General features: G+C 42.4%; 1 protein-coding gene across 4 annotated transcripts in view; it reads left to right on the top strand.

The window, feature by feature from the left end:
- Positions 1 to 24,737, top strand: part of LOC102373987 (gamma-aminobutyric acid receptor subunit rho-2) — a 67,747-nt gene extending 43,010 nt beyond the window's left edge. For 3 of the 4 annotated variants that reach the window (XM_006024570.1, XM_014520360.1, XM_006024572.1), the window contains exons 2-8: positions 4,235 to 4,302; positions 7,271 to 7,494; positions 12,154 to 12,236; positions 14,536 to 14,676; positions 14,977 to 15,129; positions 18,675 to 18,871; positions 22,749 to 24,737. In XM_006024570.1, coding sequence (XP_006024632.1) covers positions 4,235 to 4,302; positions 7,271 to 7,494; positions 12,154 to 12,236; positions 14,536 to 14,676; positions 14,977 to 15,129; positions 18,675 to 18,871; positions 22,749 to 23,054 — 1,172 coding nt within the window. In that variant the 3' untranslated portion in view covers positions 23,055 to 24,737. The remainder of the gene's footprint in view (positions 1 to 4,234; positions 4,303 to 7,270; positions 7,495 to 12,153; positions 12,237 to 14,535; positions 14,677 to 14,976; positions 15,130 to 18,674; positions 18,872 to 22,748) is intronic. The other variant, XM_006024571.1, reaches the window with a different exon arrangement.
- The last annotated feature ends 677 nt before the right edge of the window (positions 24,738 to 25,414 follow it).

Below are 25,414 nucleotides of genomic sequence, written 5' to 3'. Positions count from 1 at the left end.
TTCCCAAACTGTGCTGCCTGGTGCAGTAGTCTGGGAGCTGAGACTGAGGCAAAAAAGGCACTGAGCACTTCAGCCTTTTCTGCATCCTCTGTCACAAAGTTGCCTCCCCCATTCAGTGTGGGAACCACATTTTCCCTCATCTTCACCTTGTTACTGACATACTTGTAGAAGCCCTTCTTGTTAACCTTCACATCCCTTGCTAACTGCAACCTGAATTGTGCTTTGGCCTTCCTGACTTCAACCCTGCATGCCCGAGCAATACTCTTATGCTCCTCCCTAGTTGTTTGTCCAAGTTTCCATTTCTTATAAGCTTCCCTTTTGTGATTTACTTTACTGAAGAGTTCCCTGCTTAGCCAGGCTGGTCTCCTGCCATACTTGCTAGTTTTCCTGTGCATCAGGATGGTTTGTTCCTGCACTCTCAGTAAGGTTTATTTAAAGTACAGCCAGCTCTCCTGGACTCCTCTCCCCATCAGACTGGCTTTCCAAAGGATCCTGCCCATAAGTTTGAAGTCAGGATGCATCTAGCTCAATATGCCAGAACCCATTTTTTTTACACCATAAACCATGAACACTTTTACCCTCGATAGTTCAGGCAGTATGTCTTTGAGAGTGGGCAATGGATAATAGCTTCTTTTCAATGCCCTGTTCAGAGGTTTTTGGATCAATCCAGATCCTCAGTTCTCCAGATGGTTTTCTTATCACTGCCAAGCTGCTGATTTTCACTGGTGCTCATTTTCACTGGTTTGATAATGCCCCTTCTTGTTAGGCTTGTTAGTTCCTCTTTGAGTGGCTCCATCAGGGCTAGTGGTACTCTGTAAGACTGCCAGAACATAGGCTGTATTTGTGGGCCTATTTCTAACTTGAGCTTTTCCTCTGGGTGTCTGTCTCCCTGAAATACATCTTTCTACTCCTGAAAAACATCTGCCAGGGACCATTTGTGCTTCCTCCCTCTTGTCTCATGTGAAGGATATTATGGTGTTGCACTGAGATCAGGTCTATGGTTTGCACTAATTCACTGCCTAACAGTGGATGGCATTCTTCAGTGTTGACCACTATGAATTCCAGGTGATTTTGTTTTCTGTTCCATGGATTTTGTATTGATGGTCTGCATTTACCCACTGCTTATATAGTTGTTTTACTGTACATCACCAGTATCTGCTCACATGTCTCCAATCTGATATTACTGATGAGTAGTTTTGCAGGAATTACATTGCAGCTGGCTCCACAATTGAGTTGAAATTGTACTGGTTGTTGCTCCATATTAACATAGCTGCAGATATAGCAGAGGATTGCTTAGTGGCTGTCTTCTGTAGTGCATGTATGTTCAGAGTATTTGGATCTGCTTAAGTCATAGAGAAGACCTCATCTTCCTTATCAAAAATGTAATTGTCCTCCCCTCCTGAATGTATTGTGGCTTTATTTCTTTTGGGATTGTTGTGGCACTGAGACACAAAATGGTTCTGTTTCTGATAGCCCAGGCATCTTTTCCCATAAGCAGAGCACTTCCCCTTCTTTTCAAGCATGCTGCATCCCACAGTACCAGCACTGGAGCCTGGGGACTGCATTCCCAGTGGCCTATCTTTGTTCGGCCTCCTGGGTCCCTTTAAATTGTCCCTGTGTATTTGTTCCACACCAGCAATTGTTTGAAGATTCAGCTGCTTGTGAAATTTGGATACATTTTTCCAGAATCAGATTAGCTGCTCTCAAAAATCCCTTAGCTTAGGATCAGATGTCCCATAAATACTTTTCTCTCTAATAAGGGAGTCTGTTAGGTTCCCAAAATCACATGTGGATGCCAGTATTATCAGCCCTGTAATATAATGATCTCTTTCTTGTTCTGGATCCTGATTCTGGGTTAAAAAACAAAACAAAACTATCTTTCCTCAGTCTCCTTTCTTCTGGGGTCAAAGTACATATAAAAAGCCTTCATCAGCTGCTCTAATGTGTTTGACCCCTCAGGTAAAGGTGTTCCATTCATTTCTCTGTCCTTTGTCTCAGTGAGGTAATAGAAAAAGTTTACCTTCATTTTCTCATCCTTGTCTGCTATGTATTCAGGATCAGCTCTTCCTTCTATTGCTGCCAGTTTCTTTGACTGGAGATCCAAATGTGCAGGGGGGCTGAGTCCCTTCATTTTGTCTGTTCTCTTTGCTCTGTGGGTGATGCTTTAAATCACACATTCTTAGCTGTGGTTCTCATCCACTGTCTCATGCACAGTGCTGTGTGCAATAATAAAGGGACTCCATTTGGACTTCAAGAACTTGGATCTTTATCAGAAGAGCTGTGTGCTCTGCAGCCGTGCAGTACAGCCTATGCTCAGAGCTATTGTGAAATTCTTCAACTACATTGAGCTTCCTGGCGTCAGCCTCTGGATCATCCCTGTTACAACTTGTGTTCCAAGGAACCTGCAGGTTGTTACATACGATTCACCAGATAAACCCAAAGATTTCAAATAGGAATCTGTTCTGTCAAACCCATTCTGCCATGCTGTGGTCTTTCTGCATTCTTTGCAACAGAAGAATTGATTTTATTTTTCTGTGGTCAAAAAATGAGTGCAAGATAAGAGCTGACATTTCCAAGGTGTGCCTTGAGTCTAACAAGGTTGAGAACCACTGGTCTATACCATGGTGGCAATTAGTTCTGGTGCAAAAAGTGTCAAGCACAGCTTGCCCACCTCCCTCTGCAGGCATGATTCAGACCCAGAAATATGTTTGTTGGTGAATCACTCTGGGCTTATCCCTTTGGACCCACTTTTGTGCTCTCAGTCTCCAACATCCAGAGCATTCTTGATAGTCAAATTCTGGTTCGGAGTGTCAGGGAGTAGTGGGTAGATGAAGGACAGGTGAGATATGCACAATCTCATTTTTTTCAGGGACCCGCCACTGCCGCATCCAGCGTAGACTGTCGCAGAGTAGTCCAACCCCAACTCCCACTCATTCATGCCTAAACTCTACTGAGGATTTAGCTATCTGGCCTGCAGGTCTCAATCCAGTAAGTGTTCTCAAAGGTCCTGCATAACAACAAGTTTGCTGGAGGAGAAAAAGAGGTGATGATTTTCTTTCCTAATCCCAGTGTTTAGAGCATCCAGCCAGGGTGTGGGAGACTTGTTTAAATTTCCTCCTGTGACTGATGAATTTTGATGTTTCTAATCTCCTGGGGCCCTGGAGTGGGACTTTCTCAGTCCTTCTGGTTGGAACTCTTCTGATTTGCATGAGAAAGGGAGAGAATTGGTAGATAGAGGAGATTATCCACAGTGAAAAAAGGAACAAGAAGAGAAGACAGAGGAAAAAAAAATCTATGAAAGTATAAGGTGTAAAATAGAGCCTAAATGGGATTTACTTCATGTAAGCAATTGCCCACTGTGATACTGGGATAAATAGTGTCTAATAACACCAGCGTTTGATTTAGTGATGGAGTGATATCTGCTTATTTGCTCTTTGTGGATTATCTGACCATTTGCTTTAGAATTCCTTTGAAAAATCATTGATTCTTTTTTAATAATCTCCAAATGATCATTGGGTGACAGGCAAAGAAAATGTGGCCATTTGAAAGAAAATGATGAAGAGTTCCCAAAGATTCAGAAAAGGTTAATAGAGCTTGTCTCATTGCTGATAACAAAGGGAATGAAAAACTCAGTGAGATCACAGCGACTATGGTTTCTCCTTATTATGCTCTTGTTTTTTGGGTTGGATTTCAACATAAAGAGCTATGATTTGGAATGGACTGGTTCTGCTGGGAATCTTTCTAAAGTGCTTCACTAAGGCTATGGATGATGGAGCCAGTTCTAAAGCCACTCATAATTGTGTCCAAGTGTGATACTTTTCCACCCAGCCTGAGCCCCTACAAAACTGCTATCTTGTTTACTTTTATATTGTCCTCTTATCTTTACCTTGAGACTGAATCACCAAAAGCAGTGATGGGGAAGAGACCCACCACCTTTACATTCATGATTTTCAGAGAGTGAAGCAGGGTAGAATAAAATCACACTTAGGCAACAAATTAGTGGAATAGGATTTGGCTCATAGCATCCCTGCTTGGGGCATGGAAACAAGAAGCAGATTTAGTGTTTAGAGGGATGTTTGGCTCATTGCTCACAGTCTGCCTCTCCATAGACCCTGAAGTACCAAAAAATACAATATAGGCTAAAAAATGTTTTGCACACTATTTTATGAAACTAACTGAAGTTAGATGATATAAAGGGACAGTATTTACATGTCTAAATCTCATTCTATCACAGGCCCTGCAATTCCAGTTGGGGTGGATGTACAGGTTGAAAGCTTGGACAGTATTTCTGAGGTCGATATGGTATGTAATACTTTCTTTAAGCCTCCATTATTCCTACTCGGAGAAAATCACATATTTAGGTTTCAGTTTATCTTCCAGGTGAAGGCAAATGCTGCAAGTTTGAAAGGCATGTAATCAGAGCTAGAGACTTAATAAAGATGTGCATTGTTCAAACGGTCACTATTTAACCTACAAGTAAAGAAGACAAGAACTGTAAAGGGGAAAAAAGGACTTTGAAAGAAAACAAGAGTGATATATGCAGTATAAGTAGCAAGCAAAAATATAAACAGTTGCCTGAAGTGTTCTTTTCATTATGCTCCATAGAAGAATTCATATCAGTTTACTTTAGATGGCTGAAAAAAAATATTGTGAGATTCAAGAAAGTCCTATTTACTTTCTCCTTTTTTTATGGAGCCAGAAAGTCTGTTCTTAAATATGTGAATTTATGAGGAATTTTAGAAGAACTAGTTGATGATATAAGCTAAAAAAGTTGTATTCCACTATTTCATCTCTATTCCAGTTCAAATGCACATGGCTGGGGCACTGAGGGCAAGCATGAGCTGCCTTTTCCAGTGCTGAGTTTGCACTGGTGATAATTGGGTTTCAGTCAGCAGTGCTGCCACTCCAGAAATATATATTGGTGCTGAACTCAATTGCAACTAATAGTTGTTGTTGTTGTATTTTGTCTTTAAGAAAAAGAAAGAAGGTGGATCCAAATATCAATTAGCAACAATTTTCAAAGTGCTGCTGGCTACAAAGGGGGTATGTGTATGTGAGTGAGATGCCAAGTCAGCCTCCTTTAGTTAGTAAACATGAGTTTACATGAGTGAGAAACACAGGAAGCAAAACTGGCAGGAAGAAATGGATGAATGAGGAGGAAAAAAGAGAAGCATCTTCTTATCTCTACTCTTCCTTAAGCCGCTTCCTCACTGTTCCTCTTATGCACCATGCAGTGCAGTGTCTAGGTATAATCTACAAAGTTAAAGACAAGGGTTTAACTTAAAATTTGAATTCTACAGTGTTTATGGCTTAAATACAAGAAGTTTCTATGAGGTCATATCTCCATGGTAAACCTACCATCTTGAGCAGCAGAACATCTGAGTGGCTCTACAGGTGATCAGCTTTACCATTCTGCAAGTAGAAACAAGCCCTTTGTAGGGTTTTGAACTAGTGATAACCTATTAGGAACAAAAACCTAGCGTGCACTGCTCTTGTCCAAGACCTGGCAGACAAGGCTTTTGAAATTACTTTCGTAGCATCTTGCTTAATTGGGAGCATAAATACAAATGTGTATTTTATCTCTAAGCTCGAAATGGTTATTCAGCTTTGAAAGCTGCAGCTGATAGGTTGAGGTCAACAGCAGAAACAGATGTTTTTCTTCATGCTGCTGCAGGGTTTGGTTTTTTTCCTCCCAACCAGCTTAAAATGGAATTTTTATTTATTTACTTGTATAATAAGGATAACAGTCCCCCCATTCTGTTAATATTGACAATAATTTGGTTCTTTCTTTAGGATAACTTGCTCAATGTTTAGACTCATAATTTAACTACTTGGAATCAGATTTTTGCTTTTTTATGTACACTGAATGTCCATTTCCCTTTAATATTACATTGTCAGGATCCAGAAAGCATTTTCTAATGCAGTGGGTAGACTGGCAAGCATTTACTTTTCTCCTACAACTGATCTTCAGTGTCCTGTATCATTGATGCCTTCTAAGAAATACCTGCAACAAGCCTAGAATAGTGTATTAACAACTTTCTGGTGGGAATATATGGATATCTTCTCTCTCTATCCTACTTTTTAATCTAACATATGAAATGCATGGGTGGTGGATTTTCCCAGAATGCTTCACTTCTGCTGGAAACTGTTCTTTTGGTAGTATTAGTCCAGGGAAGAAAAATGTGCTTGAAAGGGAATAAATTTAATCTATCTGAGTGACATTATTATATAGCAACAGATTATTCCACAAATGTACGACTGAAAAGGACCGAGTCACTGAATCCAATTCCCTGTGATTGCTGGCAACCATGTCATATATTTTTATCCAAAAGGGTCTACAAGAACAGGCCTTTTGCATATCATATTTTTATCCAAAAGGGTCTACAAGAACAGGGTTTTTGCATATCCCAGCCATAAAGCACCTCTTAATGCCCCATGACAAACTTAGGTTCTTTATTCCCCCCCAAGAAAAACAAAACAGAAACAGAACCTCAAAAATCTGCAATGTGCCATAAGAAGTGAGCAAGAGACACAAGGGCACTATAACCAATGATCTGGCCTATGAAGTCTCTGGACCCAGCCTGTTCAGCCATAGCTTTGGCAGCATTCAGTGATGGGGGCTCTTCCCCACACCATGCTGCAGTTGGGCACCTGGGACATGGGCAGAGAGGGGACTTTTGCTATGCCACACTGCAGCTGGGTCATGGCGAAGAGCGGTGGTGGCAGCCGGGTTGTAGTGCTTGCCCACCTCTGACCCAAGCTGAGTCATTCTGGCCCCCCAGTGGAAAATATTACCGACCCCTTCTCTAGGTCCCTGCGGTGTCAGGGAATCTGTTAGGTACAATATGCCAGAATGGTCCCAAGAAGTGGATCATGCCCAGTGCTACAGAGGAAAATAGGAAAAAAAACCCCCAAAGGTCTTTTCCAATTTGACCTGGGAGAAGAATTCCTTCCTGACCCCAAATCTTGTGATCGCTTTAACCCAGAGACCATGAACAAAACACACTGCAAGGCACCTAAGGGTTTTCTCAGTATCGCTACAAGCACCTGGACACCGTAATTGATCTCTCACCTTCAGTTCTGGCCACTATCCGATACTTCAGAGAACAGAGGAGAATACACAAAAATTCAGAAGCTGAGTAATGTATTTAAGAGGGAGCAGGGGATAAAGAGGGTTGGGATGTCTTTCTGTTCTCTTTCTTATGGCTCTCAGATATCAAAGTCATCGTTGTGACACATTTCTTCACAGTTCTCTTTTCTTCTAATGCAGGATTTTACTATGACTCTATACTTAAGACACTACTGGAAGGATGAACGCCTGTCATTTCCCAGCACCACTAACAAAAGCATGACTTTTGATGGCAGACTGGTTAAGAAGATCTGGGTTCCAGATGTTTTCTTTGTTCACTCCAAAAGATCATTCATTCATGACACAACTACTGACAACATCATGCTGCGAGTGTTCCCGGATGGTCATGTGCTTTATAGCATGAGGTAAAGACAAAAATTCAGCTGTCTGCGAACACTCTGTTATAACTCACATTTAGTGACCAAAAGAACTGTCATACAGGATCAGGCTAGTGGTCCTTTTAGTTTATTAATCTGAACCAATACCAGCCAGTACCAGATGCTTGAAAAGAAGTTGCTAGAAAGTAATACTAGGCAGCTATAAAATAATCCACTCTCAAAGAAACCACCCTTCTAACCCTCAATAGCAAAGGAAGGGATAGTGGATCAGGAATACTTGTCTCTTGGTCAATCTGTAATTAAATTAGAAGCCATGGTGCAGCAGCTGGTGATCTCTAGAAATGTCCTTTTTTTGCCTCATATTTGCCTAAGTAATCTGTTACTTTCTGTGAGAGTTTGCATGTCAGCATCCAGATTTAACCAGGAAGAAGTAGTTAGCTGTGTTAGGCTGAAGTTAGGCAGAAAGTAGGGCAGAATGGTACCTCATAGATAGGGTGACCATATGTCCCAGTTTGGCTGGGATACTCCTGGATTCCATAGGCTGGTCCCAGCCAGTTGATCAAAAGGCCCTGGGCTGGAGTCTGCGGAGAACAGAGCAGAGCGGTGCACCAGGCAGGTGGCTGTGCAGTAGCAAGGGTGTGCCATGTGCAGGTGAGTGGCGCCTGCTCCAGTCTGCCCGCCTTGCTCCCGCACAGAAGCAGCGGTGCCTGCCTGGTGCATCATGATGCTTTGCCTCCCCGCCAGACTTTAGCCAGTGACTTTTAATCCACCGGCTGGGACCAGCCTACAGAATCCGGGAATATCCCAGCCAGACATAAGGTCATCCTACTCATAGACCAACTTATTCTGAGATTTCACCAGTTTACAGAGATGGAAGTGGCTGCTAAAAGATGCACTATTGCAGTTGATTCCCAAGCAGATTACTGGCTGAAAGAATTCTAAGGAACATCCCAACCGTTTGTCAGGGATTTTTGGTTCCTTCAAAAGAAAAAAGATGGGATGTATAGCTTAGGAAAAACACCTTTGAGGCAAGTAAGAGCTGAAAGTTTTTCAGAAGTCCTTTGCCTTACCTTGCCACGGACTGGGTTTTAAAAGAAAGGGGTGAGATAAGCAAATGTACATGAAAGGAGACTTGCACATCTCTCTAGGTATAGATTATTGGGTTGTGAATCTCAGTATCACATCTAGCTGAGGACTGCAGGTTGGCATCTAAATGCAGGAAAGACTTGCACCTCTCTGCACTGTTAGGTGAATGTAATATATCCCAACCCTAGGCATTTAACTATTCCCATTTAATGTATAGGAAACTTTATACCCAGCTGTGTAAGCAGAATACATAAATCCTTCTTGAATCTTGCCCTAAGGTGTCTAATAGGTGAGGTGGGGATTTTGTGGACTGCATTCTTGGATTTAGGTCCTAAATTCTGCCTAAAGTCCACTTAAGATGAGTATGTTCTTTTGCATATCTGGGCCAAATTGCCTAAAAGTTAGGCAACACCTCTGACTCTTATGGATCTAATTATCTAATGCCTGCATTCTCTATTTGTAAAATGTAGAAAACAGCAATTTCCTGTGCAAGGGAGTAGCAAAGATAAATACATTAAAGACTATGAGATGCTCAGATATTACAGCAGAGAGAGATCGATAATAGTGCAGATATATTATACATTTGTTTTGGAAAACAAGTATTTTTCTTGGGAACTATTGTCCATCAGCTTCAGTATATAGTGGATTAAATAACTGGACCCATTGATTTATTTTTCTTAATGATACTGTCAAGTACAAGGTAAAGACTAAGTAAATGCATGCCTTGGCTCTGTGCATGTGCTCTCTGGGGGCATTTTGGCAGTATAGATATAAACAAAGTTACTGAATTACATTCTGTTACATTTCATTCTTTTATTTGTGTTTTATGAATTGAAGGCCACTTAGTCAACACTGTATATTAATTGAGGGCATATCTTATTGACAGGTTGAGTTACTGTGCTTTCCCTAACTAATGAATTTTTAATGACTGCAGGCTTTGATATAATCTAAGTGACCTTGAGGAAAGAAAATGGCATATTATAATGACATCAAGGTATGCAGCATTTAACTAGGATGACTGACATATATATCAGGGCAGATTTTGCCCCTCAGTCCTTTGAGCAGTGGAAAGGTCTTTATCAACGTCTGAAATGAACCATGAAACTGGTCACAAGCTGTGTAAACAGGACTATTGACTTCGAAGTGATGACTGAGAACTATTGACTTTGTCACCACTAAAGCTGAAGCTCATTTCAAACCATTTAACAGGAAAAAAAGCCTCCTGACAGGAAACTTGTTACATAATATTATGGCAGATTAGATTCAGATTTGTAAACTCAACCTGGGGTTGTTACATATCCATTGCTGAGATGCAAATTTAGGAGAGGCAAAGATTTGGTCCTGAATAAATATCTTTCTCTCTACCATAATAAATAGCCCTCAGACTTAAATAAGTTTCATCATTTACTGAAAGAGTACCTCTGACCTACCATTATATAAATCGAAGTGAGTGTGAGAGAGGGAGTTCTTGCTTACTGTATTGGTCATTTGTGCATTAGAAGCCCAGATTGGCTTCTTGCAGTAACAGGGATTGAGTGATGGGAAATGAGAAAAGCACAAAGTCTACATCAAAGCTGGACATAAGGAAGTCTAAAACACCATTCCAGGGAAGTCACTTTTAAGATGATAACATAACCATAAGGAAAAAATTTATTGTAATACCCTGTAAGATAATCAAACTATTATTATTATTGTTAGCATTAACTAAGGAGATGTCAACTGACAATGAAGGTGACCTGCAGCTATCCAGCCATGTGCCATGGAACGCACTCTCCTCATCTGATCCCAGCAGTCTTTCCTGCCCAAGTGCAGGGGGGCTGACGCAATGATTTGTCAGTTTCCTTCCAGCCCCTAACATCTATGAAGCTATGAAAATGACCATGGGGGTCAGGAGAGCACAGACGTGGTATACAACCAGATTTGCTGCATCACAGCCTTGGGCATGGTGCACTTTGTCCAGTTCTGAGAAGCTGAGCCTCTGAGCTGACTAGGAATATTCTAGGGGCCTTAATGCTAATGCTATACATAATTGCTTATTTTAAAGTCAACAGATGTTGTCTACATCTATGCAGTAGGCATCTGCGAAGCGGCAAGTATTTGCTTTGGATTCGGATTTGGCCAATTCGGAGATTTGAATCATTGTCCTGATTCAATTCGGCTGAATTGGATCTGAAGATCTGGTGCCACTTCGGAGGTTCGGCCATAGACTAAACAGGCAGAAGTCCTCACCATGCTGGACACAGCTGCCTCCAGCTGGTAAATCTGTTGTGGTGGGCAGAGGGGGCAGGGGAGGGGTGTGTGTGGGGGGCAGATCAACGCCCCCACAGTGAGGGAGGGATTGGGGCTGGGAAAAGCTGCCCAGTTGTGGGACTCAGGGAGGAGGTTGCAGGGGCATGGGATGCAGGCACAGCAGTGGTGGGAGTGGGGGCTATGCCCTGCTGCTGCTTGCTCCCTTCCGCCCAGAGTCAGCCGCGCCTGCATTGTGCCCCCCCCCAGCCCCAGCTGGGCAAGCAACAGCAGGGCAGAGCCCCCGCTCACAGTGCTGCTGCCCTTGCATCCCATGCCCCTCTGCCCTGACTGGGCAAGCGGCAGCAGCATCTGTACTCCACACCCCCCCTGCCCTAGATGGGCAAGCAGTGGGCTATGCCCTGCCACTGTTTGCACACCCAGAGCAGGGGGGTGCGGGATGCAAGCGTAGCAGCACTGGGAGCAGGGGCTCTGCCTTGCTGCCGCTTGTCCAGCCAGGGTGGGGTGAGATGCAGGCGGGGCTTGCTCCGGGCAGACGGGGGCAAGTGGCAGCAGGGCATAGCCCCTGCTCCCAGCACTGCCGTGCTTGCATCCTGTGCCCCCCACCGCTCTCCTTGAGTCCTGCTACCAGAGGCAACCCAAGCAGGGTGCGGGGCCAGGGCAAATCAGCCTGTGCGGGGCCCCGCCCCAGGACATGAGGATGCCGACAGTGGATTCAACAGCAGGGAGGTGGGTGCTGAGCAGCTGGAGGTGCCAGATTTGGCAGCCAGGGGGTGGTGCTGAGCAGCTGGACGTGAAGCCACCAGCAGTGTGGAGTTGCTGCAGCCACTCTGCTTGGCTCCACGGTGCCCCCCAAAGTGCAGGGCATGGGGCGGTCACCCTGATTTGCCCCCCTCAGGGACGGCCCTGCCCGTGGCCCCCTGTTTCATCTGGGCAGCTTGTTCCAGCCCCAGTCCCTCCCTCGCTATGGGGGCATTGATCTATCCCCCCATGCCCCTTCCCTGCCCCCTCTGCCCACCACAACAGACTTACCAGCTGGAGGCAGCTGTGTCCAGAATGGTCGGGGACTGCTGCCTGCCTAGTCTATGGCCAAATCGCCGAAGCGGCACCAAATCTTTTCTGAATTGATTCAGAGGCTTCCAATTGGATTCAGGCCTTTTAATTGGTCTCCCAATTCAATTTGGGTTCAGAGATTTGGCCGCCGAATCGGTCTGAATCTCCTCTGAATTGGAGCGGCTACCAAAGCATCGCACAGCTCTACTATGCGGTGCTGGTGTCACACATTTCCCGCACACTCTGTAGAATGTAAGAACTACTGCTTCTCCAAGTAACTGTTCCTTTTTTGATTTCTAGGATCACTGTCACAGCAATGTGCAACATGGACTTCAGCCGATTTCCCCTGGACACTCAGACTTGTTCTTTGGAGCTGGAAAGCTGTATGTTGCACCCAAGTTCATGTCTATTAATTCTTTCTTTGCTGACTCTCCATGCTCAGGCTAAGCACTCTTTTTCAGAATAAAAAAAAAGAATACATTTAAGTAGAACAGGCCAAAGCTTTTGGCAGGCTTGCTACAAGTTAAGTTGTGCTCCCTCCCCGAATGTCACTATGGCCCCTCGCTTCTAGAGGCACCCTGATAGAGCTTCCACCTGGGGCACTGGAGTGGAGGCAGGGGGTCCATAGCCTCTGACTGTGTGGAACAGAGTGGGGCCAGGATGCTGCTGGAAGAGAGGTGTCACTGCCAAGAACCACGTTAATCCTTCCCTGGCCCTGCAACTGCTGCAGTGTTACATGGTGAGTGAGCATCCAGTGCCCTGAATTTGTCAGTGGCTGTAGGACCAGGAAAGGATTAACCTGGTGACACCTGAAACCTCCTCTCTCACCAGTCCTGTTCTACCTGTGCACAAGCCTCCTGACCTCCATTCGAGCACCTCCCTTTACTGAGTGCTGGGAGCTCAGATGACACACGCGGAAGCTGCCTGTGCCACTTGTGGCACATGTGTGGTGTCTTGGTCCCCAGATTGAGAGGCTTCCCTTTGACACCATGGGTGTTGAATCTGGTTCTTATTTTTGGAGGACAGCATATGTGTGTGCATGACATTTTAGTAACAGGTTGATTCTGCACCTGTTTAGGTTAATGTGTGACACCTACACCTTAACCTAAAAATGAATCAATACTGAGTGCTCCTTTATGGCTTGGTGAGGCCTACACAGATGTGTAGGGAGAATTCAGAAGTTTGGCTGTGTTGCTTGGCTCTGACTGGGTGACAACAGAGAGGAGTTAATGCTGGAGGAGAAATTTAATTATAACCTTAACAATAATATCATTATTTATAATATGATAAAACATATATTTAGAATATTATTTAGAATAATATTAATTAAATACCTGAACTCTGGTACTTTTTATGCCCAAAGACAATAAGTACATTACAAAAGATGGGCCTCATTTTGTAAACACAACAGTATGCAAGTCATCCCAGTGAGTTCAACCTGGGTAACACAGCTCAACTCAGTGGGACTCCTCATGCAAACAAAATTATTTTCATTCTTAATTGCCTTAATCAGAATTTATGGCATGGCCTTTGCCAGACTATTCCCAAGCCTAGTAGGCTGTTGTTCTGAGCTTTTCCCAAGGTTTCAGCCTACATTTTCTTCTGTTAAATTTCATCCCATTACCCCTAATTATACTCATGTATTTCACTAAATAATTCCTCATTCATATTCTTTGAATACTTACATGCTGTTATCTCTAATCACATTTGTTACCCTCAGTTACATCTTTTTAATAATGTTTTAGATAATTGTGCTTACCCTTCCTTTAAATTTGGTCAAGTTAATTCCTACAGTTTTCCTCATAATTATGTGTATACTTCCAGCCCTCAGTCAATTTTGCTGCTGTTCTCAGAACTCCCTCCAATTTGTCTCCACTTTTCTGATACAGTAGGAGCCAGACATGTATCATTCTCCTTTGATTTTACCAGTGTTGTATGAAGAGAAACTATTATTTCCCAGAAATACCATGAAATAACGCTTTGTTTTGGCTTTCTGTGCTGCTATAGTCCATGACATGTCAAGATTCTAGTTAATCCAGTGTGCATTATCATTGCTGGTCTGTGAGGGGAAGGACAGACATTATTGCACTTCAAAGACCCATTAATTTTTCCCAGATAAATTAGTCTGCATTTTTCCAACCAACTCCAGTTTTGTTGTTTCCCATTCCCATTTCTAACCTTTTTAGGGCTCTTTGTCTTATTACTCTGATCTCTCAGTATTTCCCTTTTTTGGGCCTGAGCTTGCTCTAGCTAATCAGGATGGGGTTCTAAAGTCATTCATGAATTTCATTATCATAGCGTTTATCCAGGCAGGATTACTTTTTATACTGGTTGTTAAAATAGCCAAAGCCATTTCATAGACTCATAGAATCATAGAAAATTAGTGTTGGAAGGGGCCTCAGGGAGGTCATCTAGTCCAACACCCTGCTCAGAGCAGGACCATCCCCAACTAGATCATCCCCAGCCAAGGCTCTGTCTAGCTGGGTCTTAAAAACCTCCGAGGATGGAGATTCCACCACCTCTCTGGATAACTTGTTCCAGTGCTTTACTACCCTCCTTGTGAGAGTTTTTCCTAATATTTAACCTAAACTTCCCTTGCTGCAATTTGAGACTATTGCTCCTTGTTCTGTCATCTACCACCAGTGAGAACAGTCTAGCTCCAGTGTCTTTTCTTTTTCTAAGATGCGTACACCGATGAAGATCTGATGCTGTATTGGAAAAATGGGAATGAATCTCTAAAAACCGATGAGAAGATTTCTTTGTCTCAGTTTTTGATACAAAAGTTCCATACTACCTCGAGACTTGCTTTCTACAGTAGCACTGGTATCAGTCTTTTAAAAACTTTTTTATTATTCTTTGTATCATGGCTGTATAGTAGTTCAGTTTCAAACACTAACAAGGTGAAATCTAAATGAAATTTCTGTTATATGCCTGAATAATAACCATTCTTACGTGTAGCCTATATTGTGAATGATCTGTAGGATATAGCATGTTCATGCTCACCGTATTTATGGATTGTCTACTCTTTAAATATAGGAATTGCTGAGAAAGATAGCTGCTCTTCTACAAATCATAAAAGATGCTCTTAATGACATTTGTTTCCCCCTCCCCCTCAAAAAAAAGGGTGGTACAATCGCCTGTATATAAACTTCACATTGCGGCGCCACATCTTCTTCTTCTTGCTCCAAACCTACTTCCCTGCCACTCTGATGGTCATGCTGTCCTGGGTGTCCTTCTGGATTGATCGCAGAGCAGTGCCTGCCAGAGTGTCATTGGGTGAGAGGAATTTACATAAACCAAGAATATAATACATTCCTTGAATTTGAATATTTGGTGGGACAGAGAATTTGATTCTGTTGTTTAAAGATTTTAGGAAAATAAATATCTATTCAATCTGATTATTAAATTAATTTGATGTTGATATTTTGTTTTGTTGTTCATTGTTGAATTCATTCTTTACATCATTGATAAATCCTCCTGATCTACTTTTAAAAGTCAGGGCAGAAGAGGGAACAATTTTTTTTTTCTTTTTTAAAAAAGAAGCAAGCAGAGAAAAGACATATTAGTGTTGTTGAGCCAGAGAATCAAGATTTCTAGCTACAGGCTCACTCTTGCAGCCCTGAAATTTAAGGTCAAGGAGGGCAATATTTTTAGGAGGGCCTAGAACCCACATTTCCCATTTCCCAGGTGGCTGTCCTATAATCTGTCCACCAGAATATAGTTAATGTGAGGGCAAACTCCACCCTTCCTGTTGAGGCTGAGACACTGTGCATCAGTTGATCCAAGATTCATTGATCCAGGGGAACAAGCAAAAGGAAACCTAGGTCTGTAGTCTAGTGATTACAGCAGTCCCCTGGGAGGGGAGAATCCTGGGATCCACTCTGTTCCCAGAGTCGTTTTGTTTTTTATAACACAGTTTCTCTAACTCATATTCCTTGGACCAGGTTTAATTTTTAAGTGTAAATTGAATTGACTGAAGGGGCTGGTACAATTTTTGCTCATAGTCCCTAAATCCTGCTAGGAGTCTATTTGCATCTGCATCTTTAACAATCTGACCGTAAGAGGCTGTTTAATTCAGGACAGTTGGAGCTTCTTTTGTTTGCACTATGGTTTGTTAGAGCTACATGCAGATACAAGCCTCTATAACGAGACAACACAGAGCTCACTCAAGTGAAAGGAAACGCTCTTAAATGGAACTTACAAAGAATAGATCCTGATAAGAAATGATACACAATGGATGTATTTTCAATATTTACTGATTTAGAATGATCTAAATAAAGTCATAGATAATACTCCCTGGCTCTGCACTCAACTGCTGGATGGCTTTTTGCAAACATGTAAACATTGAGATTCATTCTAATTCACTATGAGCATTTTACCTCTGTTTGTAGAACCAAACAAAACATGTACATGCTTACATGCTTATCTGTCAAATATATGGGATAAGCACAATTGCTGCCATTTAAAACTTTTCAGCTCTTATTGTTGCCATAGATAATTATGGGTAGAGCACATGATGCTTTTTCATCACAGCATGTCATGCAAGACATTTTCTAGATCATACATGGAGGATTTGTGCCTTTTGTGGAAATTATTTACATCAGATGCTCTTCAGCAGTTAACAAGTCATTAACCACTTTTTGATTAGTAAGATGACAAACTGATTGTTTCAGTGAACCAAGAGTCCTTATCACTAGGGGCTTTCTAAAGAGCAGAAGAATCTGACTAATTGACTCAGTAGTATGAACAACTTCCTTAACCTATAGAATAGTCCTTGTAGGCTGGGATCAAGCATCATTTCCAAATTAGGTGTCCAAGAGTTAAAGAATATCCAAATGGAAGGAGTAGCTTACCCATCACATTTGAAATCCTGCTTGGCCAGTGTGCACAAGAATGCAATTAAATGGACCAGTCCTGTATTGGCAAGCAGCTAGACAGTAAATTATTTCTATCATCTATGGCAGTGATTCACAACCTTTCCTGGACTTGAGACACTGCCCACTGGATTCAAGGCATCCCTGCATAACTTTTGTCAATTAAGCAGCAACCCAATTTCAAAACTATTTTATATATTACAATGCTTATTTCCTTGCAGAGAGGCTAGGCAGTGCAGGTAGGGTATCATCCAGGGAGGGATAAGGCCGAGCCAGCACTTATCTGCTTACCGTATCAGCTTATCTCTTTTACCCTACTTATCTCCTCAAACCTCAAGGCGACCTTCAAAGGATCTGAACACATCCCATGGTGCATCAGCGCCCTGGATGAGAATCACTGGATTACGGGCTAGAGCAGTGGTTCTCAACCTTTTTTGTACCAGGACCCATTTGTAAACGTCGATGGCCAGTCTCGACCCAGTGCCTCTCACTCCCAACCTGCTGCCCCCAGTGTGAGGGGCAGGGGGTAAGTGGGTGTGTGGGGCATGGGGGACCCAAGCAGCCCCTTGCAGATTGGATCTCTTCCAGCCTGCAAGGGAAAAGCCAGTTTCCCATGTTTTTCTCCTTCAAAGGAGTATCCATTTTCAAAGTTTGTTCATGACCCTTTCATATATTCTTGCGACCCACTTTTGGGTCACAACCCACAGGTTGAAAAATGCTGGGGTAGAGTAGAGGGTGATATAAGCAGATCTTGAATTTTGAAAAAGGGAGTGCAGATTGTATGATGCATCATTACAGAACAAAGGCTAGCTCAATGGCTGGAACATCAAGACCAAAAGAGAGGGTTAATACCTGGGCTAGAGACAGACATTACATATAAACTGGTTTAAGTAATTAGAAACTGGTTTAAACCTGTAACAGAACAGAAGTTCAATGCATATAAACCAGTTTCAAAATGGCTGAAACTGGTTTAAGATAAACCTGGCTGAATGTAGTATCAGACTTAACTGATTTGGGTCAAATCAGTTTATGAAACTTCTGTCCCAATCCCCTTTCTGGTTTATGTTAAATTAGAGTCCCCCAGCATCCTAGCATGCTTTTCAGTCCTGGGCTGGGCTGTGCTGTCTGCTCTAGCAGAGAAGGGTTGGGTGGGGGAGAAGGCAGGGACTGCCCTCACCCCACAGCATACCCCAGCTGGGGTCTGGGGCCAGAGCGGGGGGAAGAGGGGGTTAAATCCCCCTTCCCCGGCTAAACTCTCCTTCACCTGAATATTGAGCTGCACTGCCCTGCCCTGCTAACCTTTCTGAAAATTACTGCTGGCTGCAACTGTGGACTACAAATCCCAGAGGCACCTGGAAGCAGGAAGAAGAAGTGATGAGTAACCCTTCAGAGTCCTGCTGCTGTGATTCTGTACTGCAAATCCCAAAGACCTCAGGGGTAGTTGGAAGAAGAAGGGAATGTACAGCCCATGCTGACTAAGACCCAGAGAGCTCTGTTTTAGGGGCCCCTGGCTTCTGGCCTGAGTCACTGCAGGCATGTGGCTGCATTTCCTGAATCAAAAGTGAATGCGTGTCCAGTTGGTTCTCAATTTAATCTCTGCAGTTTAGACTAACCTGCAATGTCTGAATCGATTCAGCCTCAGGCTTTTTGACTGTCTGTATGTAGCCCTGTGGAATAAGGCGTTTAGAAGGGTTGAGGTAGATTATAATGATCCATGAAGTCAGTTGACTCCCTCAGCACTGTCTGGTTCAAAATGCTGCTGCTACTGCCAGGCGGTTCATTTTAAATTTTGGGTAGACCAGGAATCAAAGGGGGTGCAATTACACCAGTGTACCCACCCTGGATCCACCCCTGGAGGGTGGTACGATATCTACAGACAGACATTATAGAAAATGCTTTCTTTATTAGACCTGCAATTAAATTAATTTTTTGCTGGTTCTTCCTCAGGGATAACCACGGTGCTGACCATGTCCACCATCATCACTGGTGTCAATGCCTCCATGCCCCGTGTTTCCTACATCAAAGCTGTGGACATCTACCTATGGGTCAGTTTTGTGTTCGTCTTTCTATCAGTGCTGGAATATGCAGCAGTGAACTATCTGACTACAGTGCAAGAACGGAAGGAGAGGAAGCTGAGAGAGAGGGTGAGAGACGTTTTTGTTATACCAGATGTGTGTTTAATGGATATTTTAAAATTATATAAATGGGAACGCCTTTCTGTCTGTGTGTGTAATTACTGTAATTATTGTCTACAATGCTCAAGATGACACTAAAGCCTTGACACCACAAAACAGGAATTAGCCTCGTTGATCTTATAGAAACAGCAGTAAGAAGAAAACTTATGTTCATATTTTGGAAACAGAGAGAGGAAAGTAGCATGCCTTGGTGACAGCCTGGATGTGTGGACAGGAGGCACTAAAGACTGTGCTGTATTCTTTGTTAGCCATTACGTGTAGTACTGAACAGTAAGATCAGAAACAGGGAAGTCTTCAACTAGGGACTTTACTAGAGACCAGACCAAAGGGGAGGTCAAGAAGGGGAAAAATTAGTCTGATATTTCCCCATGGCTAATACAATATTTTTTAAGTTACTGCTATTGTACTATATTGAATGACTAAAAGAGTCCAAACGGAAATCAGGTACGTTATAGAAACTGCATTTATTAAATCTAATAGGAGAACTGTTCCATGGTACCAGGCACTGCCATATTACACAGTGCTTTGCTGAAGTTGAGATTTTTATTTTTCCCCTGAAACTTTATTGCCTTCTGCATGATCATTAACCAAACCACTGTCCTCTGGATGCTGAGGCTTGCCTGAAATCTCAGGGTCATCTTTGTTATACCTCTTGGCTCCATTGTGGTGGGGATGTTAGACTAGCCAAGGACAGGGAGAGTAGCACACCACTTATATTGCTGGTCACTTCATTGTTCTGGGAGAGATCCAGACAGAAAGAAACAGTGCCTCAGGAGGCACACAAAGTTACTACATATAAAGAAACAGTACTACACGTAATGGCTAACAAAGAATACAGCACAGTCTTTAGTGCCTCCTGTCCACACATCCAGGCTGTCACCAAGGCATGCTACTTTCCTCTCTCTGTTTCCAAAATATGAACATATTTGTTGTTTATACCTCTGTCACCTTCAACCTCTGTCACTGAAACAATCACCTCTGACTTGTCTTATGATCTGACTATGACATAATTCCTTCCCAAAGCTGTCCATTTGCGTTCTTCCATGTTACTCTCTGTACATGGAACAGGTTGAAATACCAATTCAAAGCCCATTCCTTGTTCAAATGCCAGCTGAAGACTTCTTGTTTCCATGGCCAGTTCTTACTCGCATCTAGTGCCTTCTCCATCCCAAGTTTGAGTTCAGGAAAACTACTTAGAGATGCAAAGCTTCGTGTAGGTCTGTCCATTACTCTAAGTATCCCAGCATCTTGTCTTACTTGTATGTATTCCTTAGACAAGGAGCTCCAGAGAGCATAGACTCCCTCTGGCCTATAAAAATCTGACCACATTGCCTGTGCTTAATAAGTAGTAAATAAAAAAAGTCAGCCTTGCTAAATTCTGTTACCCAGAGCAAGTATTTTATTTTTTGTGAAAAAAAAAATAAAAAAAAAATCATTATATATACACACATACCAGCTTGGGAAAACTCACACAGCTCTGGCACAAAAACCTTTTTACTCTGCTATCTGAGTGATTATATATACATACATACAATCAAATATATAACAATTTTATAGATACAAAATATACATAAAAGTTAAAAAAAAAATGTAAACCTAATGAGATATCTATATTATATTTTTATATATATTTTGTATATATAACATTGTTATATATTTGATTGTATGTATGTATACTCACTCAGATAGAAGAGTAAAAAGGGTTTTGTGCCAGAGCTGTGTGAGTTTTCCCAAGCTGGTAACTCAGTGATGGCACAACTTGTTATTTATGTCACCAGTCAATACTCAGTTTCTGGTGCTACAGCACTGAACTGTATCATCACACAATAAAAGAAACACCTTTACAATTTTATGGAAAAGCAATAACCTTTCCAGTGTATAGTGATGTTAATTGTGAATGATGGTGAAAGGAAATAGAGATAAGAAGTATAACAGCCTAATGGGGCTCTAGAAAAATCTAGGTTAGAGTCTGAGTGTAGAAATGGGCCTTTAAGAGACTCTTGGAGTAATCTGGATGTTATTGGCCAGAGCCAGAGACCCATGAATTCCAGACTAAATTTTTGTGCTAAGAAATGGACTCTGCCACTATGATGGCTTAAAGACATTTACACTTCAGCTACCCCATATGTGGATGGGCTAAGGACTCTTGGGACTGGAACCATTTAAACTTGTGGCTACCTTCTTTCATTCCCTACCTTACTGGTTAAGTGATGACTGTTCTACAAAGTGCCTACAAAACACATCAGAGTTATGCCTTCCATACCCACTATCTGTGCCCTTTCCTGAAGTCAAATCATAACCTGACCTAGGAACTAAGAGGCACCTAAATCACTAGAATTTTTTGCTCTTCCTCTTGGATCCTTCAGCCATTGCTTCAAAGCAATCAATTACCATATTTACTTAATTGGAAGACATGGTTTCCCCCTACTTTTAACATGGGGGGAAGCCCCTTGTCTTACAATTGAGCACAGGTCGGGGCAGGAACTGGAGCCCTGGCTGATGCCTGCCCCCTGCTGCCTCTGCACACCCAGCCATTCCTCCCCCACAGCCCTTGGTCTCTTCCTGGTGCTTCTTCTCCCCCTCTATTTCCCTCTGCTGTAATCCCCCTGTGGAGGAGGAAGCTGGGGCAGGGGAAGGGTGATTGGGGGCAGCTTGAGGCTGTACGGGGGCAGGCACAATGGGAATAAGTGGGGCGGGGCAGGAGGCAGGGGTAAGCTGCCAGCCTCTCTTTCTGCATGCCCCACTGCCTCCACACTGCCTGCCCTACCACATACCCGCTACTGCCTCCCCCACTATCTGCCCCTCACTGCCTGCCCCATTACTGCCCCCCTCACCACCTCTCCCCCCACCACCCGCAGTAGTGGAGGCAGACAGATTTTAAGATGATCCTTCAATAATTAGATTTCATACATGGAAAATTATAATAAATGTATACATTTTCCATGTACCAAATCTAATTATGGGGGGAGGGGCAATCGTAAATTCAGGGTTTGGGTAAATATGATGTGCTCCATATCACCTGCCACTTACTGCTGCATCCTGGCCCTGTAATCTCAGAAGCCTGATAGGACTGAGTCAGGATTACTACCGTCTTGAAATACATTGTGTGGGGATTAAATATAAATCAAATATAGTTTACTTGCACATGGAGGTGAGCACATGATGCCTTTTCTTCACATAATGTCATGAAGGACATTTTCTAGATCACACATCGAGGATTTGTGCCTTTTGTGGAAATGATTTACGTCAGATACTCTTCAGCAGTTATTTACCACCCCAAAATCTGAGGTTCCAGTCACATTTCCTTTCAAACCAAGTATAAAACAGGTTCTAAAAACAGATTTTTTTTTGTTAAAATGTATTCTAAAAATAATCTCAGTATTGATGCACATCAAACCAGTTAGAATAACTGTGCTATAGTTTAGGTTGGAAGAATACCACAGTGGTTTTGGCTTCATTTGGCCAAAAAGTTTGGCTACACCCAGAACCAAGAAAACCATAGTGGTTTATTTTTAGGTTAATGAATTGTCTGTGGGCATTGTTACCTATTGTTCAAGATTTTATTGCATTACTTCATAGGTTTTCAGAAACAAACCCCCATGCAGTATAAAAGCTGCAACCAATGAAGCGAGCTAGCATCTTCTCATGTTGGAAAACTTGAGCCAAAAATGGGCAGTTTTCATTAATAGAGAAACTTTTCATAGCCCAACTATACTCTGTAATTCTGGAGTTAACAAGCTGTCTATAAAAAAAGTATTATCTTTGCCTCACATATTTTCTTTCACTGTTGAACTATTGTTTGTTTTTCTTTTGCTTGTATCCTCAGTTTTCATGTTCTTGTGGACTACCTCATACAACTATGATGCTGGATGGAAACTACAGTGAATCTGATGCCAACAGTTTGGCAGGGTATACACGGAGCCAAACAGTAACCGAGGAAGAAAAACAAGAAAAGATCATGGTCCATTTGGCCATGAGCAATGAATCTAACTCATCAAGAAAGAGAAGGCTGGGAAGCCATGTGGGCCAGCGCATCATGCAGAACACTCATGCAATTGATAAATACTCAAGATTAATATTTCCAGGCACTTATATATTGTTTAATTTGATCTACTGGTCTGTCTTTAGCTAGATATGCAGAGGCATTGACTGAAGCAGAAAACATTTGCAAGACTTTGTTTGAGGTTTTAAGTCCAATTTGAATGATAAACTAGAAAACTGATTCTCCTGTTGCACCTTCGGAGAATAAAGTACTGGCTATGTCCTACAATAGGTACCTGCTCCCAAAAGCATTACAGGGAATTTGTTGTGTCATTTGCTCTCTACTTCACCGCTGCACTTCCCCTTGGCTTTATGATATGTCCATTTCTCACACTTGAAAACATGCAGCTCTGTCTGACCAACTGTTGCCATAAGTGTTGTTGGAGCTAGGCAGCGTTGATGGTCCCTGACATGCAGGGGGAAGCTACTGTTGAAGAATCACCCAGCATCATTTGCTGGATGAAAGTGCAGGGTCCAATGTTTGTGGTGAGACGCCTGTAAAGAATATGTTTTATTAGGATATGGAATAAATACTTGACTTTTAAATGTCTAAGTAAAATCAGACCTCTCTCTCTTCAGGCAATTGGCTTTCTGCTTCTGTGGCTTGTAAACAATGGCACTGTTTCAGGAAGCACACATTCAACAAGCCACCAGGCAAAATTCACGAGTCCTTAGGCAAAGTTCCCTTTAACTTCAGTGGAAGCATTGTGCAATTGCTCTACAGAATCTGGCCTATATAGCCCACATGGTTTATCTGGCCATGTTCATATGGTGTAAGGCAGCACCATGGTGAGATGTTGCTGTGTTCAGAAACACTGACTACTCTGCACGTTTCAGCTGTCGAATGAAAGGCAGTCCTCTCAGAGATGTTGCTTCCTGGCACTTTGGAGTCTGTGATCATTCCCTTGATTTTTCTCACTAAAAATGGGGAATGATGATAAACTGAAGCCAAAATACCACTGAGTTTAGGTAGCATGGACTCTGGAGCTGGTTTGTTTTGATCACAAGGAAATTTAAGTATCTTTGAAAGCCAACTGTGGCGTATGATGCACTGTGCCTGAGGGTTTACCACTCTGAAGTGGGTGTGAGGTTACAGTTTACACCCTATGATGAGTATACAGAAATGAGGAGTTGGTTCAGGAGCAGCTCTCCAGTTCTTCTCTTCATGGGCCAAAGCAGAGAACAGTTTTGAGAACAACTTTGACTGCCTTACAGGAGCACAAGTTCTGCCCTCAGCCCTAACAGAAAAGTGCTGCCCACAGAGAAAATATAACCTAGCATGCAGAGCTCTCCTCCGTATCCTCCTGTCTTGGACTTCTGCATGGAGAGCAAAAGTTGCATTCTGGAACTTGTTGCCTCTGCAGGTGCAGCTTCATTTTAAAGATAAAGCTCAATGAACTACACCTGTGCCACTGGCTAAAAGGTGCAAATAATTCCTTAGTAGAAACCTGAGACAACTATGGCATGCATCAACTCATGGCATTTCATGCATCACCCAGTATTGTCTCCTCTTCCACTGCTACTAATGCTGTTAGCAACATGCAAAACTTTTTCTACACAATAGCAGGACACAGATCACCTGATTTGCTCTTTAATTTTTAAGGACATCTGCCTGCACAGTGGACGGTGGAAATGATGCTCTTAGTTGCAGCATCTGGGTGCCAAGTTGAAACATACTAAGGATGGGCAGACCTGCAGTGGGATGATTCAGTGTTGAAGTCAGAATCTGTTTCAACACTATGATTAAACAAAGCAATGGACTAGTTTGCTGATAGGAAGGATTCAAGTAATGTAGATGATGTACAAGGAAGTAAATCTCTAGCAATATTCTGCACATACCAAATGAATTGCGATCCCATTATGAAGAAAAACACTACAAGCCTATTGGGCATTAACATTTTCAATTTACAATAGCAGTAATGACATTTTCATGGCGGTCTAGTGACAAGCTAGGAAGAGTTAACTAATAAGAGTTCTGTGTTGGCATAAAGGAGAAAAGATATTAATATTGTGCAATAAGCCCTACAGAAACACTCCAGACATCATTACAGAAGCTACAGTCACAAGTTAACCAATGCATTTCTGAGCATTAGCATTAAAATACAATTTTAGCTATCAAATCAGGGTACTTGCTATCATTCATCAATTCTTCTAAAGGAAGAGAGGAAAATCATTGGATTAAATTGGAGAAATGGGAAGCAAGAAACACAGATTCTATTTGTAGCTCTGCCAGTCTACCTTTGTTATGTCAGCATGTCATTTTGCCTCTCTATGCCTCAGTATTCCCACTTGTAAAATACCTACCTCATGGGGTGTTGAGAAGCTTAATTCAGTAGTGCTTGTGAAGTACCATTAAAAACTTTGAATGGGCACCCCTATGGAATTATTACTAATGAGTAGTTCAGATTGGTCCACTAAATCAATCAGACTTCAACTTGCACTGTATTGGGC

Source organism: Alligator sinensis, unplaced genomic scaffold (genome assembly GCF_000455745.1).
Source record: "Alligator sinensis unplaced genomic scaffold, ASM45574v1 scaffold658_1, whole genome shotgun sequence".
Classification (NCBI taxonomy): Eukaryota; Metazoa; Chordata; order Crocodylia; family Alligatoridae; genus Alligator; species Alligator sinensis.
This window is presented reverse-complemented; position numbering and strand designations above follow the sequence as displayed.